This window comes from Carcharodon carcharias, chromosome 7 (assembly GCF_017639515.1).
Source record: "Carcharodon carcharias isolate sCarCar2 chromosome 7, sCarCar2.pri, whole genome shotgun sequence".
In the NCBI taxonomy this organism is placed as follows: domain Eukaryota; kingdom Metazoa; phylum Chordata; class Chondrichthyes; order Lamniformes; family Lamnidae; genus Carcharodon; species Carcharodon carcharias.
Window position 1 is genome coordinate 79,405,604 of NC_054473.1, and position 16,349 is coordinate 79,421,952.

The following is a 16,349-nucleotide window of genomic DNA, read 5'->3' on the forward strand; positions in this document are numbered from 1 at the left end:
CAGGTTTACCTATTACTGTAGCTGTACATGGCATTTACAAGAGAGCATATTTGATGGTATTTCTATGGAGTAGTTCAGCATGCTTAGGGCCTGCTTGACCAGGGGCCAAAAATGTACAGGTTTCCTTGAGGGTACTTGTTGGGTCAACAGTCTGAATCCCTCCATGTGGAGATGTGCTATAGGGTTATTTTTGGGTCGAGGGGCTCCTTCAAATACTTCCTCAGTTCCAGATGGAGTCTAGACATAGCGCACACTTGAGTGGCATTCGCCCCAAATGTGTTTAATCCTCATTCATTGAAGTTTTTAAATGTTCCGTTCATGATCCAACAATGTCAGTGTGGGTTCTTAACAAGGGCTATCTTTCAGTGGGACCTGCGGACATTTCATCTCCTGCACACTGTCCCAGCATTAGACCAGTGTCGCATTGTCTTCAACAACACAGGCACAGTTATCTATGGAGGTAAGAGCCTCAGAGGGGTGGGGGAGAGGTCATATTGGTGGAGATCATTTGCAAAACATTTCAGCTGTGTTTTGGAGGAGGAAAGAAATTAAACCTTTATAAAGTTGAAAAGAAATCTAGATCTTTCCTGAACCCACTTATAACTGCAGTGCTTCATTCTTAAGTTCCTTGGTCTTATCCCTCCCACTAGGCTGCAAACTGAATGTCTGCTTTAGATTGCAGGGGGTGGTTGGGAAGAGCTGGTGTGGGGTTTTACAACACATGCATCTTTTTGTAAAAAGGCTGACCTAGTTCCCCCCCGCCCCCAGCACCATCTCCCTTCCACTCCTTTACACTCATCCAAACAACTCCTGGATGTGAAAGCTGGACTTTGTTCATAAGGACATTACTGCTGGGGTACAGTTTCACAGGCAAACCTCCAAAACCTCAGTCAGATGACCATTAACTGTAGAGGCACTCACTTGGCCCGACCTGACATAATTAAAAGGTGTTTTTCATGATCAGAAATAGTGATCAGGAACAGGTATCCTGATTAGTACTCCTTCCGCTCCCCCCATACAAAAAAGCCACACCCCTACAATTGTCCTGAATATCGCTAGCTCACTACAGCTCAGCAATGGAGCCTCAGGTGTTTCAACTCTCTCTCACTTAATAGCAGACTGCGCATTGCATTTGCACATGGAGCCAATTGGGAACCCATGGCTTGGGCTCAACTTGACATGGAGCCTGTGTAAGAACGATTTGTGTTCACACATCATCAGCTTGACTCTGGCAGCAATGTCTTCTGAGAAAGTTATTAGTTCAAGCCCCACTCAGAAGACTTGAGCTCGTGGTGTAGGTTAACACTACCCAAGTACTGCAGAAGTAATGCATGTGTTGGCTGTACTGGCATTCAGATAGAATACCACACTGACTCCCAATACTTGGTTCAGATTGATATGTGAGGTAGTTATTTTGCACTGGAGCAGTATGTTGCAGGCCAATTTAGATTATTTAAGGGAGTGACTCCACTTGGCAGATATTCTTTCATGTGGATGAATGCAGTGTGTCATGCTTTTGAGCTTGGAAGCCATGCAGAGATACATATTAACAGTCAAAGCTCAAGAGGAAAAACCTGAGACTAACCATCTGCAGTTATTAACATTAAAGGTTCACAAACATTGTGAAGCTGCTGTAGAGAAGAGGCTGTATCGTTAAGACCACCAAATATGAAACATTGCACATACTTGACTACAAACGTTATACATACTTCTTTGGTATGTCCAAACTTTGGAGCATTATGTTTAGATTTAATTCACCATTCCTAGTCAAGAATATCGAGACCCTTGTCCATATGCACACCAACCAGAATGATAGTTGGACTAAAAGATCTTAACTAACATATACAAATCTTTGAAGGTAGCAGGGCAAGTTGAGGTTGTATTTTAAAAGATAAAGCATTTGGATTCATTGTCCTTATTAGCATAGAGTACAAAAGGAAGAATGACATGCTAAATCTTTCTAAATCACTGACCAGGCCTCAGCTGGAGTATTGTGTCCAATTCTGGACACCGCACTTCAGGAAGTATGTCAAGGCCTTGGAGTAGGTGTAGATGAGATTTGCTAGGATTTTGCCTGAGATGAGGGCCTTTGGTTGTATTGAGAAACTGGCAGTGTTCTCTTGACAGCAGAGGTGGTTATGGGGAGATTTAAAAGAGATGCTCAAAATTATGAGCTATTTTGATAATCAAAGTAAATAAGTAAAATCAAATTTCACTGGCAGGAGGGTTGATAACCAGAGGACACCAATTTAAGACATTTGGTGAGAGAGCCAGAGGAGAGCTGAGAAATGATTTTACAGAGTGAGTTTTTGTGATTTGACAAAAAAAGTAACATGACAATAAAAGTAACAGATGGAGAATTGGAGGGAGAAAACATGCAAGAAATATAAAATCAGACAGTAAAAGCTTCTACAAGCATATAAAAAGGAAGAGTGGCTAAAGCGAGCATTGGCCCCTTAGAGGATGAAACTAGGGATTTAATAATGAAAACAAGAAAATGGCAGAGACTCTGAGCAAAGAACAAAAGAAGTGTTTTGTATTTGTCTTCACTGAAGAAAATCAAGAGGCAAAAGGGAGGGAAGAACTTAAAACTATCACTAGAGAGAAAGCACTAGGAAAACTAATGGGACTAAAGGCTGACAAGACCCCTGGACCTGATGGCCTGCATCCTAGAGTCTTAACCTGATGTATGTACATTTTTATATATAAGTTAGGTTAGATAGGTTGTGAGTGAGCAGAAATTTGGCAGATGGAATATAATATGGGGTTGTACATTTTGGCGGGAGGAATAGAGAAGTAGTGGCTACAGAGATGATGGATGCATTGGTTATAATCTTCCAAAAGCTAAGGACTCATGGTGTTAGGGGTGATATATTAGCGTCGATATAGGATTGGATGCCTAACAGGAAACAGAGTCAGGATAAATGGGTCATTTTCAGGATGACAGCCTAACGAGTGCAATGTCACAGGGATCAGTGCTGGTGCCTCAATTATTTATGATCTATATTAATGACTTGGATGAAAGGACCGATTGTAATGTAACCAAATTTGCTGATGCTAAAAAGATAGGAGCAAGTTGTGAGGACAATACAAATAATCTGCAAAGGAATATAGATAGGTTAAGTCAATGGGCAAAAATTTGGCAGATGGAGTATAATATGGGGGTGTCCACTTTGCCTGAAGGAATAGAAATGCAGAATATCATTTAAATGGAGAGAGACTGCAGAATGCTACAGCACAGAGGCGTCTGGGTGCCCTTGTAAGTAAATTTCTCAAAGTCGGCATGCAGGTACAGTGAGTAATTAGAAAGGCAAATGGAACATTTGCCTTAATTGCAGGGGGTTGGAGTATAAAAGTAGGGAAGTCTTGCTGCAACTTACAAAGCATTAGACCACAATAAGGAGGGATATCCTTGCATTGAAAGCAGTTCAGAGAAGGCTCACTAGGCTGATTCTTCCCTGAATGAAGGGGTTGTCAAATGAGGAAAGGTTGAACAGGTTGAGCCTATACTTATTAGAGTTTCGAGGAATGACAGGTGGTATTATTGAAACATAAGATTCGAAGAGGGGGCTTCACAGGGTGGATGCTGAAAGGATGTATCATGGGGCAATCTAGAACTAGGGGACAACGTTTAAAAATAAGCAGGGTCTCATTTAAGACAGATGAGGAATTTCTTCTCTGAGGGTCATTAGCCTTTAGAATTCTCTTACATAGAGCAGTGGAGGGAGGCTGGGTCATTGAATAGCAATAACCTGCTCGCTGACGCCCGGTTTGGGTTCTTTCAGGGCTACTCAGCTCCTGACCTCATTACAGCATTGGTTGAAACATGCACAAAAGAGCTGAACTCCAGAGGTGAGGTGAGAGTGACTGCCCTTGACATCAAGGCCTCATTTGACCAAATGTGGCATCAAGGAGCCCTAACAAAACTGGAGTCAATGGGAATCAGGGGGGAAACTGCTGGTTGGAGTCATACCTAGCACAAAGGAAGATGATTGTGGTTGTTGGAGGTCAGTCATCTTCGCTCCAGGACATCACTGCAAGAGTTCCTCAGGGTAGTGACCTCGGCCCAACCATCTTCAGCTGCTTCATCAATTACCTTACTTCTATCATAAGGTCAGAATTGGGGATGTTCACTGATGATTGTACAACGAACAGCACCATTTACGACTCCTCAGATACTGTAGTAGTCCATGTCCAAATGCAGCAAGACCTGGACAACATCCAGACTTGGACTGACAAGTAAGTAACATTCATGGCACACAAGTGTCAGGCAATGATTATCTCCAACAAGAGAGAATCTAACTATCATCCTTCCACATTCAGTGGCATTACCATCACTGAGTCTCTGACTATCAGCATCCTGGGGGTTACCATTGACCAGAAATTGAACTGGACTAGCCGTATATATGCTGTAGCTACAAGAGCAGAGAAAAAGCCACTCTCAATCCTGACTTGGAAATATATCACCCCCCCTTCACTGTCGCTGGACCAAAATCCTGGAACTCCCAACAGCACTGTGGGTGTACCTACACCACATGGACTGCAGCGGTTCAAGAAGGCAGCTCACCACCACTTTCTCGAGGGCAATTAGGGATGATCAATAAATGCTGGCCTAGCCAGCGAAGCCCACATCCCTTGAATGAATAAAGGAATATATATTCAAAGATGAGCTAGACAGATTTTTGATCTACAAGGCAGTCAAAGATTTAAAAAGGAAAAGAGTAAGTGATCATTGGTCCTCTAGAGATTGAGATATAACAATGGAAATAAGGAAATGATGGATGAACTAAACAGGTATTTTGTGTCTGTCTTCACTGTGGAGGATACAAATAGCACCCACAAAATAATTGTGAACCAGGAGGTGATAGAAGGAGAAACTGAAAACAATTGCTGTTACCAGGGAAAGGGTACTAAGGAAATTATTAAACTAAAAGCTGATAAGTCCTTATATCTTGATGGACTTCATCCTAAAGTCTTAAAAGAAGGGGCAGTAAATGTATTGGTAATTCCCTAGATTCTGCAAAGGCCCCATCAGATTGAAAAATAGCAAATGATGACTCTTCAAGAAAGGAGGGAGACAGAAAGCAGACCAGTTAGCTTAACATCTGTCATAGGGAAATTGCTGGAATCTGTTATTGAGGAGGTTATAGTGGGGTGCTTAGAAAATCTCAATGCAATCAAACAGAGTCCACATGGTTTTGTGAAAAAGATATTGTGTTTGACTAATTTATTGGAGTTCTTTGAGGAAGTGACAAGCATCATAGATAAAGGGCAACCTTGGATTTTCAGAAGTCATTTGACAAGGTGCCACATCAAAGGTTACTACACAAAATAAGAGCTCATGGTATAGGGTATATTAGCATGAATAGAGGATTGGTTAGCTAACAGGAAACGGTAGATATAAATGGGTTTTTTCGGGTTGGCAAGATGTAACAAGTTGACTGCTATAAGGATCCATGCTGAAGCCTCAACTATTTACAATTTATATCAATGACTTGGATAAAGGGATGGAATGTATGGTTGCTAAATTTGCTGATGACACAAAGATAGGTAGGAGAGTAAGTTGTGAAGAGGACATAAGGAGTCTGCATAGGTTAAGTGGATGGGTGAAAATTTGGCAAATGGAGTATAATGTGGGAAAATGTGAACCTGTCCACTTTTGGCAGGAAAAATAGAAAAGCAGATTATTCACATGGAGAGAGATTGCAAAACACTGAGGTATAGAGGAATCTCTCTCCATTCAAGTATCATGTTGCTTTTCTATTCTCCCTGCCAAAGTGGACAAGTTCACAATTTCCCACATTATACTCCATCTGTCAAATTTTTCCCCACTGTCAGTTGCCTGATACATGAATTGCAAAAAGTTAGTATGTCGGTACAACAAGTAATTAAGAAACACTAACATTTCGGAAGGCGATGATTTTCTGTGGAAAGTAATATTGCAAAGGAAATGGAATATTCAAAAGGGATGTTTTGCTACAGTTGTACAGGACGTTGGTGAGACCACATATGGAGTACTATGTGCAGTTTTGGTCTCCTTATTTAAGAAGGTTCCACTCAGCTGATACCTGGGATGGTGGGGAAGTTATTTTATGAGGAAAGGCTGGACAGACTAGGCCTGTATCTATTGGAGTTTAGAAGAATGAGGTGTGCTCTTTCCTGAGGGCACTTGACAGGGTAGATGCTGAAGGATGTTTCCTCTTTGGGAGAGACTAGAACTAGGGGACACAGTTTTAAAAATAAGGAGTCTCCCATTTAAGACTGAAATGAGAAGACATTTTTTTCTCTTAAAAGACTGCAAGTCTTTGGAACTCCCCTAGAGCGTGGTGGAGGCAGGGTCATTGAATATTTTTAAGGTAGAGAAGATAGACTCTTGTCCAAAAAGGGAGTCAAAGGTTATTGGGGGAGAGGCAGATTGTGGAGTTGAGGCTCATCAGATCAGCCATGATCTTATTGAAAGGTGAAGCAGGCTTGATGGGCCAAATGGCCAACTCCTATGTCTTATGATCTTAAGGAATGCACTACCTAAAAGGATGGTGGAATCAGGTTTAATAATAGCTTTCATAAAAGAATTGGATAAATATGTGGAAAATAATTAATATGGGGTTAAGGAGAAGTAATAAAGGACTGGGTTTAATTGGGTAGCTCATTTAAAGAGGCAGCACAGGCACAACATGAAGAATGGCCCTCTGTGCTGAGATTCCATGACCAGGGTAGGCTTCGGGCTTTTATACTTTGAAGAAACAGATTTTTAAAAATGATTGAATTGAGTTGGGTCTAGTGGGAAAAGTTATTTGAGATGCTGAAGAATAGTAGGTCTAAGGGTATCCATACAAAAAATATTTTGATCGTTAGATTAGATGTTAGGAAATATTACTTTCCACAGAAAATCATCGCCTTCCGAAATGTTAGTGAAACGCTGTGGGTCTGGAGCCGTTGTTGTCCATAAACTTGGAAAGCTCTTGAGGGTGGTTTCCTGTTATAGAGAATCAGTTATTAATTACCAGGTAGTCAGTAATGGGCTTGCCTAGTCCCCTGGACTGTGCTTCACCTTGAGAAGTCAGAGAAAAATTTCCCAGAGCTTATCCTGAAGTGGCCTCAGTTTTCCTTTGCCCTTTTCAGGTGATTGGGTATTTGTGGATTTGCTTGGAAGGGGTGGGTTCAGTGGACCTTGAAGTCTTTGCTGTTTATGTATAATAATCCCAATGCAGTATTTAAAGAGTGAGTTTCCTGTTTCTGGCTCCTGGATTGTGTTGTACCAGGTGCATGCTACTCTGGGATTATCTGATGTTTGCAGCCAGTTTATAAATACATCCCTACAAACATTCCCTCTTCAACCAACCTCATCAGTCAGTATCATGATTCATTTCATAAAGAGAATAAACATGGTTGAGCTAAATGGCCTGTTTGTGTGTTATAATTTCCCAGTTAACACCTGTGCTGTTTTGGGGATCTTGCGCGCAAACTGGCTGCTGTGATCTGCTTACATAACAGTCATCTTATTGCAAGTGGTGTGTAAAGTGCTTTCAGATGTGGTTCAAGGCTATGTGAATTCGGGTCCTTTATCTGATCCTATTTTGTCTTCTAGCTATGCTGCAGGCAGATGATGAAGATGATTTGATAGAAGTGCGGATGAAAAGTCCCTTTGGATCCTCTTTCAGGACCTTTGATGCTACTGATTACAAACCAATAGGTGAGCCAGCTGAGCAGCTACTCTGCTTCCTGTTGAGACGTGGTTAATATCTTGTTACTGGTTACTCCCTGGACTAGTATTGTGTGAAGTGGATGGTTACTCTGGGGTGGTTTGCTGTCAGCTTGTTTGTATTACCCTTGGAGAGTAATTTCCCTACCTTTGATACTTCAACCCATCCACTGCCACTATTTCTTTGGTGCTCAATGTCCTGCTTTGCTTGTCTCACTAGTGTGCACTCCTCTCTCGCCACCGCCCCCCCCCCCCCCCCCCCCCCCCCCCCCCCCCCCAACCACCGCCACCCCCCCGCCAACCCAGAGATGCCATAGTGAGGCAGGGCTGTAATATGAGATCTGTATGTTTTCAGGGGTCAACATGAATATCTCACCAGTGTGGTAACATTCTCTGCCTCAGAGCCAAGCCCACCAAATGGCAAAATTAAGTGGCTGTTGGCAGTACAGGGCTGAGAAGGTGAAGGAGATGAGGCCAAAAGTACGGGAAATGGAATAGATGTAGTTGAGGGCCCTCTCAGCATAACAGGAAAATCCTTGGTTGAGGAAGAAAAAGGAACCTTTGGAATTTATCATCATCAGAATAGACGTGATGGAGACAGGGAAACTAGGGAGGATGGTATGGGGACCTTACAGGAAGTGGGTGGGATTGGTACAGTCTAGGTAGTTGTGGAAGTCAGTGGGGCTATAGTAGGTGCTGATTGACAACTTTTCCTTAGATATAGAGAAATCGAGGAAGGGAAGAGTCAAAGATGGATTGTGTTGAAGGTGAGGAAGGGGTGGAAATTTGAAGCAAAGTTGATTAAACTTTGCAGTTCAGAACAGGAGCAGAAAGCATTACCAAGGCACTCTTCAATGTACCAGAGGAAGAGTTGCGTGAGAGAATGCAAGTAAGGCAACAAAGAATGTTCCCATATCCCATGAAAAGGCTGACATAGCAAGGACCCGTAAATGTCCTGTTATGACACCTTTTACTTGGGGTAAGTGACCGTGGTGAGACATTCGTGCTGACCTGTGGAAAGATAAACATCTCATATTTCTGCGACCCTGGAGACGCAGAATAATATAACAATGCAGGACATGCAGCACCAGGAAATGAGGGCAGTGGATGAGTATAGGAGAATTTGTCCAAAGTAAGTTCAACCAGCCAGGTGGAGGAAGGTGGTGCTGGATGGTTACTTGTTGGTGATTCAAGGAAGAAGCAGAGAGCCCTCAGGCCATCCTGGTGGAAGATGAAGGAGTAGAGCAGGCTTTTCTAACCTTTTTGTGTGGGGGAGTGGGGGGCACACCTCCATATTTTTCCCACTCAAGCAGCTGATGAGCAGGTTTTGGAAAGATACAGGAGTTTCAAAAAAAAGTTGTGCAGGGCAAAAATAAAGCAATGAATTGATTTAAAAAAAAAAAAGAGTAATTAATAAAACTGACCATTAGAGTGTCAGGAGGTGTGTGTGTCCGGCTCACTCTCAGTCTCAGGGTGTTTACTCATTCCCCTCACCCACTATGAGAATGGCTGAGAGTATGTGTTGATGTGTGGGGATGCGGATGACTTAGAATCCTGAGACTGGGAGTGAGCCAGATACTCGCGCGCTCTTGCTCTCTTTCTTTCCCCCCCCAACCACCATCACCACCACAGGCCATGCGGCTCCTTCTTTTCCCTCTTCCTCCCTCTCCCCAAACCCACTCACTCTCTCCCAGCACAATTACTGCTGCCAGTGATCGCTGCTCCTCCAGTCAGAGATTGTTTCCCTCCCACACATGTTTGCTGATCAGGATCACTTATGAGCCTATCAACTGCAAACGCAGGAGAGTAAAAGCCTGTGATTGGAGGAGCAGCCCCTCACAGAATTTTCAACTTCACTTACAGGATTTACCAGCATTTTGAACAGTATCTCCAGGGGGCCCACAGAGAATGACTTTGGGGGGCCATATTCCAGCCTGCGGGTTGAACAAGCCTGGTGTAGAGAGATTGTTCAATGTTATGGAGCTATTTGCAATGGAGTACCAAGCACTTGCTGACTTCAAATATGTGACAATGTGTGACCGCTTATTCTACCAGCTCACTGTTAGTGGTTTTCTAGTGGTCACACTTTTATTGCAAGTCGTTAAGTAACACTCCATTTATTTTGCGATTCCTGTTTAGTTTTGTTGTATTGATTGGAGGGTAATCACTGCTTTTTGTACCCATCAGCGTGAGGAGTGGAACACTGTCCTATTTCAGGCACCCTGTGAAGGCAGCAAGTGATCTCTGTTTAGGGTTGGTACCCCGTTAGTTACATGGTAAAGCTTACCATGCTGGACTCTGCTCTAATGATGTGCTTCAGTCCCAGCCTCCAGAAGAGTATTTCCTGACTGCAAAACTCTACGTTTTCCACACCAGCAGCCCTCTCTTTTTTGAGGTTATCCATTTAGTGTTGACTTATAGGCGACTTTGTATGACGTGCCTTTGTTCGCTCGAAGCACAAATTGATTTTATACAGGACCCTGACATGAAAGCCTTTGCTGGTTGACATTAGTCTTTGGATTGAAACCCAAGTCCCAGAAGTAAGGCACTCCCTGTTTTCCTTCCCCGCCACCTGGCTCCCCCACCCTCCTCCATTCTGAGCTTTTGTCAAACCTTCGTAAAATGTGGCTGAGAATTTATTTTTCTTTTGTGTGAACACTTGATGTTCTTATGTCCTAAAGAACTAACAGATGATGTTGGGCTCTTCCAGCAAATTGCTGAGCAAATTACAGTTGCTCCTCCCAAATTTGACCGCCTGTCTTTATAGCCAACATTTAGCCATCCATTTTCACACTAGACAAGGCTTGGGTGTAGGGTGATGGGAGTAGAATGCACTGTGGGTAGTCCATTTAAGATAAAGCTTGCTGACTAGCTTTAACTTTTCACGTTGAATGATGAGGTAATGTGTTCTTGTGATAATTTGCAGCAAAACTGTTCTTGAAATGTTCTTTTCTTTTAAATCTTATTTTTAAAGCAACCCTTGACGTGAAGAGGAACATTTTTGATCTTTGCACAGACACAAAGGACTGCTATCTGGCTGTGATTGAGGTAGGCCCAGGCTCTGGTCTACAGTGTGAAGAACTTGTTAGCTCTCAAACTGTCTTTTCACTGGGGGGAAATCATTGTTTTCAATATATTTTCTCTGCTGAAGGATGGACACCAATTGTCCCCCAGTACCTCGCCAAAGAGATACATGTGAGAACGTGACAGATTATGAAGGACAGTGCAACCAAGTATGACAACCAAGAGACACTAAACAGTAATTCAGGAGCAAGTTCCCTGGCTAATTCCCCCAACTCCCTCAGCCCAATTCAAGAATTACAATGTCCCAAGTTCATCACAGACTGAGGATCAAACGTGGGACCTTAGGCTACATTAAATCACCTGGGAACTCATCAGTGACTTTGTCTTTTGAGTGGGTGGTTTAAAATGGGTTAGAATTTCTGTTGTAAACACTAACTCATTAACTAGCCAAATTTAACAGTTCTCTCTTTGTGTGTGTGTGTATGTGTGTGTGTGTGTTGGGGGGGGTGGGGAGAGGTCAGAGAAAAGGACTGCTCAAAACCATCTGTGCCCCATTTGTACTCCAATGTTTGCTTCAACATTGATATATGCTTATTTTCTTCTTTTTACGCATCGTGGTGAGGAGCTTCACTGCTAGATGAGACTCCTCTCATTTTGCACCTGTAATTAGCATCAGGTATAAGTCCTGCCAAGCAATAATTAGACCAGGTTAATGGCAAGGCAAAACTCCCTCCACAGCAATTTGCCTTTAACCTCACCTGTTGAGAATAATCCCCTGCCTCATCAATATGGTATCTATATTCCCCTGACAGCTCTTTTGAATTGAACGAAACTGATTTCAGAGACTCATTTCACGAGAAACTGGGTTGAGTCTGTCCAAGCATACATCACCTGCAAACTTCCCACCTTTCCCAATTAAAGGACTTTGACTGCATCAGTGTGGGCTGAATTCAAACCTAGGGTTTGAAAACAAAAGGACAGAGATGGGACTGTGCCAGCTAGAGTGTTGAGCAACTACTTTGCATGTTGAAAATAGTCACCATCAGATATAAGCTGGTTCAGGAAAGTATTTGATCTTTGCAAGTCAGCCGATCTCTCGGAGTGATGCAGTTGGGGTCGAGAAAACTCTTGTTTTAGCTCACTGTTTAGTGACTTCTGCTGGAAGATGCAAATGATTGAACGCCTGATAAGAACCGAATTGCACTCAACTGTGACGTTCTCCGTTTTGGAATAGACTGCTGCCCAGTGTGGCTCGGAGTGGCACATGAAGATTGGTTACTGGGGCAACCTGTAGTGAGCATTTGAAGTTGAACCTCATGCAGGCTCAGAAGAACAGCACCAAAGCAAAAACAATTCTCATCCTTCTTTTCAAATCACTCCATGGTCTCACCCCTCCATATCTGTGTAACCTCCTCCAGCTCTGGCCTCAGCACGTTCCTGTTTTCTTTTGTCCACCATTGTTGGCCATGCCCTCAGCCATCCAAGTCCTAACCTCCTGTACTTCCCTCCCTAAACTTTTCCTCTCCTCTACTTCCCTTTCCTCCATTAAGATGCTCCTTAGAGCCTCCCGCTTTGTCTGAGTATTTGTGTCACTAGTCTAACATTTCCTTTATGTGGATTGTTGTCAGTTTTTTGCCTGATAACACTCACATGAAGTGCCTTGGCTGTTTTACCCACAATAAAAGCACTGTATAAAGTTACCTTGTGGTTAAAGCTGCCTGTTGAATTTTATTTAAAAGCATGCTTGTATTCCTGCACACCAGTGTTGTTTGGTATAGTGTGATGCTTCTCAGTGTATTAATGATCCACAATGTGTTGCAGAACCAAGGTGGTAGCATGGATGCCCTATCGATGGACACTGTCTGCAGATTATATGAAGTAGGACGTCAGCGGCTTGCTGAGGAAGAGGATGAAGAGGAGGATCAGGTCTAGATCTTGTTAATCGATTCTCGCATGTTTAATTTTAACAGTGAGATTGTTCATGGCATTTTCATGGCTTCGCGATTCCGCATGTGGAAGATGGCAGTCCTTTTAAGCAGTGTAAACACAGACACCTGGCTCGTGGCTAGCTGTCTTCCTCCCCATCCAAGCTGAACAAGTCCCTCCAAGAGTGACCAGCCTCCAGACTGGACTTAAAGAACAGACTTTAGACAATTCAGGGACTGGTTTTAAAGTTTTTGTTTCTTTGTTGTGTGCAGAAAAGTAGGATAAAGGATGTATTCCTTCAAGTATTAAAAGAGGGGAAAATTGGAAGGAAAGCAAAGACGAGCAGAAATAACAGTTTTCCAATTCAAATCACAGTAATAAAGCCACTTTGAACTGTTGAGTCACTAAATTACAGTAATGTTAATTACAGCTCACACTACAGTAATGTTAAGATTTGATTTGGTGTCAGACTGTGAGCTGAAGTCTAAAAATGGCCAGTCCAGGATGCAGAGTATTCCCTGGAGCTGCCAGTGGCCAAGAGTTTAATTGCTGGTAATGTGTCTTTTGCAACGTGCTATTTTGGGCATCTTAATTTTGTTCAGAAGAATACCGAGAACAGCAGCAGTGACCAAAGTTGTCTCCATTGAGTCTTTTCTCTCCAATAATCTTTAGATTGTTGACAGGACTGCAAAATGTAACTGCAAGACTTGTACACAGGCCAGGAGTGATTGGGTTCTTTGATCAGTAGGCAAGCTTCCCTGCCCAGCATTAACCCTTCAATTGTGAGCACGGCGGTATTTTACTGAGCTGTGCAGACTAAACTGGTCCCAGGTTTGGCCACTGGCCTGTGTCAATGTAGCTGATCTCAACCGTGGCACAACAGTGACACTATAGCTAACCTTGCCACCCTTTGAACAAGGAAGGGGAAAGATCAGCCAGCGTTCTTGTTCCTGATTACTGTCAGTGCCACCTACTGCAAGGTTGAATAGAATATTGATCCTGTTATGATGCCCCAACAGACAAGTAGACTGCTAACACACTCAATTATCCCTTGGCTGTGGTGGCAAGGGGCCATTGGCACCTGGAGAACCAGCAGGAATTGGCATTTTTGTTGGAGGAGACACAAACAAGTGCAGTGACTTTAAGAGCAAGGGGGCAAAACCTTGAAATTAGATCTAGTCTGCTCTTGGATGATGTGCCTTCATACATGGGGTAGTGGAAATCTGGAATTCTTTCTCCCAAAAAACTGAGATTGTTTATATATACATATATATAGGGTTTGTTTTTTATTCAATCACAGGATGTGGGCATCATTGGCTAAGCCAGCATTTACTGCCCATCCCTATTTGCCCTTGTTCAGAGGGCATTTTTTTAAGAGTCAACCACATTGGTCTGGAGTCACATGTAGGCCAGACCAGGTAAGGACAGCAGATTTCCTTCTCTAAAGGACATTAGTGAACCAGGTGGGTTTTTAGGACAATCGACAATGGTCATCATTAGATGATCATTGGAAGGGTTTTATTGAATTCATCTTCAATCATCTGCTGTGGCGGGTTTCAAACCCGGGTCCCCAGAGTCTTACGTTGGGTCCCTGGATTATTAGTCCAGTGACAATACCACTATGCCATTGCCTACCCTGGGTCCGGAACCATGCTGGGTAGATGGAGTTGAGATACAGATCAGCCATGATCTAATTGAATAGTGGGATAGGCTTAAGGAGGACTGGATGGCTCAATTGTCCCTAATATTGTGTTTTGCATATTTTGATGGAAGTTGATTGGAGAAAGCAGCACTGGATATTGTACATAATTAGTGATGTTGCTACTGTCACAGGAGGAAGAGGAGGAGGATGATGATGATGATGACGACGACGATGATGATTCTGAAGATGACCTGGATGATTTGGATACCGACCCACTGCTGGATGGAGAGGATGAAAATAACGGGAGTGAAGCAAATGCAGCCCAGGATGGAGAACGTGACTTCACACCTTCTGATGAAGAGGAGTTGGAAGCTCTACTGGGTAATGGTGAAGAGGAGGCTGAGGAGGAAGAGGAGGAGGAGGAGGATGACTGGGAGGATGAAGATACAGACATTCTTGGAGATTGTAAGTCAATCCATTATATGTGCAGTAGCCTCATAATGGGCAGGACTGGGTAATGAATATTCCTGGATACATGGTGTTCCAGAAAGAGAGGGAAGGAAAGAAAGGCAGAGGGATGGGAGCATTGATTAAGGAGAATATTACAATGCTGGAGAGAGCGAATGTCTGCAAGAGCCGAGGATAGAATCTATTTGGTTAGAGCTAAGTACCATTGCACTACTGGGTGTATTTTATAGGCCACAACTAGTGGGAGAGATATAAAGGAACACATTTCCAGGAAACTTAGAGAGGTGAAAGAACCATAGAGTTATGATAATGGGGCACTGCAATTATTATCATATAAACTGGGGTAATAGTTTATATGATGTCGCAGGTGATATGTGCCAAGCGGACCCAAATCCAGAAGGGAAACTTGGCCATGGATAACGGTTTTGCAATTTGTATTTATTACAAGAAGATTTGTGCACTGAATTCAGAATGTGTCCACTAACACCTTCAGCAATTTTAAAAATTTAATTAAAACATTTATTAACAAAAGAAAAGAATTTAAACACATAAGGTTACAGTTACTTGACATTATAACAAATCCCAAAATTTCTAATTAATCTGATTCCCAATTACACGCCCACTTTAAGGCAACAGTCCAAAATAGATTTTAAATTTAAATAAGCAATCCAGCAAGATTACCACAGCACCCACTCGACACTGGAATCCCAAAGGCTTTTAGGTCCTGGAACAGCACTCCTTCTGCAGAGTAGCTGGACGCTTTCTTCAAAGCTATTTCACCCGGTATATCTTTCAAGATTTTACATGGCCACCCCCACATAGCCTTCCATCCTTCTTTTTATATGTTTCTCTCTTTTTAATGTGCGAAATCCCATTGTTCTACATGTCTTTGGAAATTTACTTTTCCAATAATATAAAAATCTTTTATAAAAACAAAAAACTGCGGATGCTGGAAATCCAAAACAAAAGCAGAATTACCTGGAAAAACTCAGCACGTCTGGCAGCATTGGCGGAGAAGAAAAGAGTTGACGTTTCAAGTCCTCATGACCCACAGAACTGAATGAATATAAGGAGAGGGGTGAAATATAAGCTGGTTTAAGGTTGGGCGGGGGGCGGCAGAGAAGTTGGGGGGGGATGGTGTGGTTGTGGGGACAAGCAAGCAGTGATAGGAGCAAATAATCAAAAGATGTCACAGACAAAAGAACACAGAGGTGTTGAAGGTGGTGATATTATCTAAACGAATGTGCTAATTAAGAATGGATGGTAGGGCACTCAAGGTACAGCTCTAGTGGGGGTGGGGTGGAAAGATTAGCAGGGCATAAAAGATTTAAAAATAATGGAAATAGGTGGGAAAAGAAAAATCTATATAAATTATTGGAAAAAAACAAAAGGAAGGGGGAAGAAACAAAGGGGGTGGGGATGGAGGAGGGAGTTCAAGATCTAAAGTTGTTGAATTCAATATTCAGTCCGGAAGGCTGTAAGGTGCCTAGTCGGAAGATGAGGTGCTGTTCCTCCAGTTTGCGTTGGGCTTCACTAGAACAATGCAGCAAGCCAAGGACAGATATGTGGGCAAGAGAGCAGGGTGGA

General features: G+C 42.8%; 1 protein-coding gene across 3 annotated transcripts in view; it reads left to right on the top strand.

Annotated features, from left to right (window-relative positions):
* Nucleotides 1-16,349, top strand: part of LOC121279933 (DDB1- and CUL4-associated factor 1-like) — a 93,038-nt gene that overhangs the window by 65,199 nt on the left and 11,490 nt on the right. For all 3 annotated transcript variants that reach the window (XM_041191507.1, XM_041191509.1, XM_041191508.1), the window contains 5 exons: nt 367-460; nt 7,589-7,693; nt 10,677-10,750; nt 12,548-12,652; nt 14,486-14,759. In XM_041191507.1, coding sequence (XP_041047441.1) covers nt 367-460; nt 7,589-7,693; nt 10,677-10,750; nt 12,548-12,652; nt 14,486-14,759 — 652 coding nt within the window. The remainder of the gene's footprint in view (nt 1-366; nt 461-7,588; nt 7,694-10,676; nt 10,751-12,547; nt 12,653-14,485; nt 14,760-16,349) is intronic.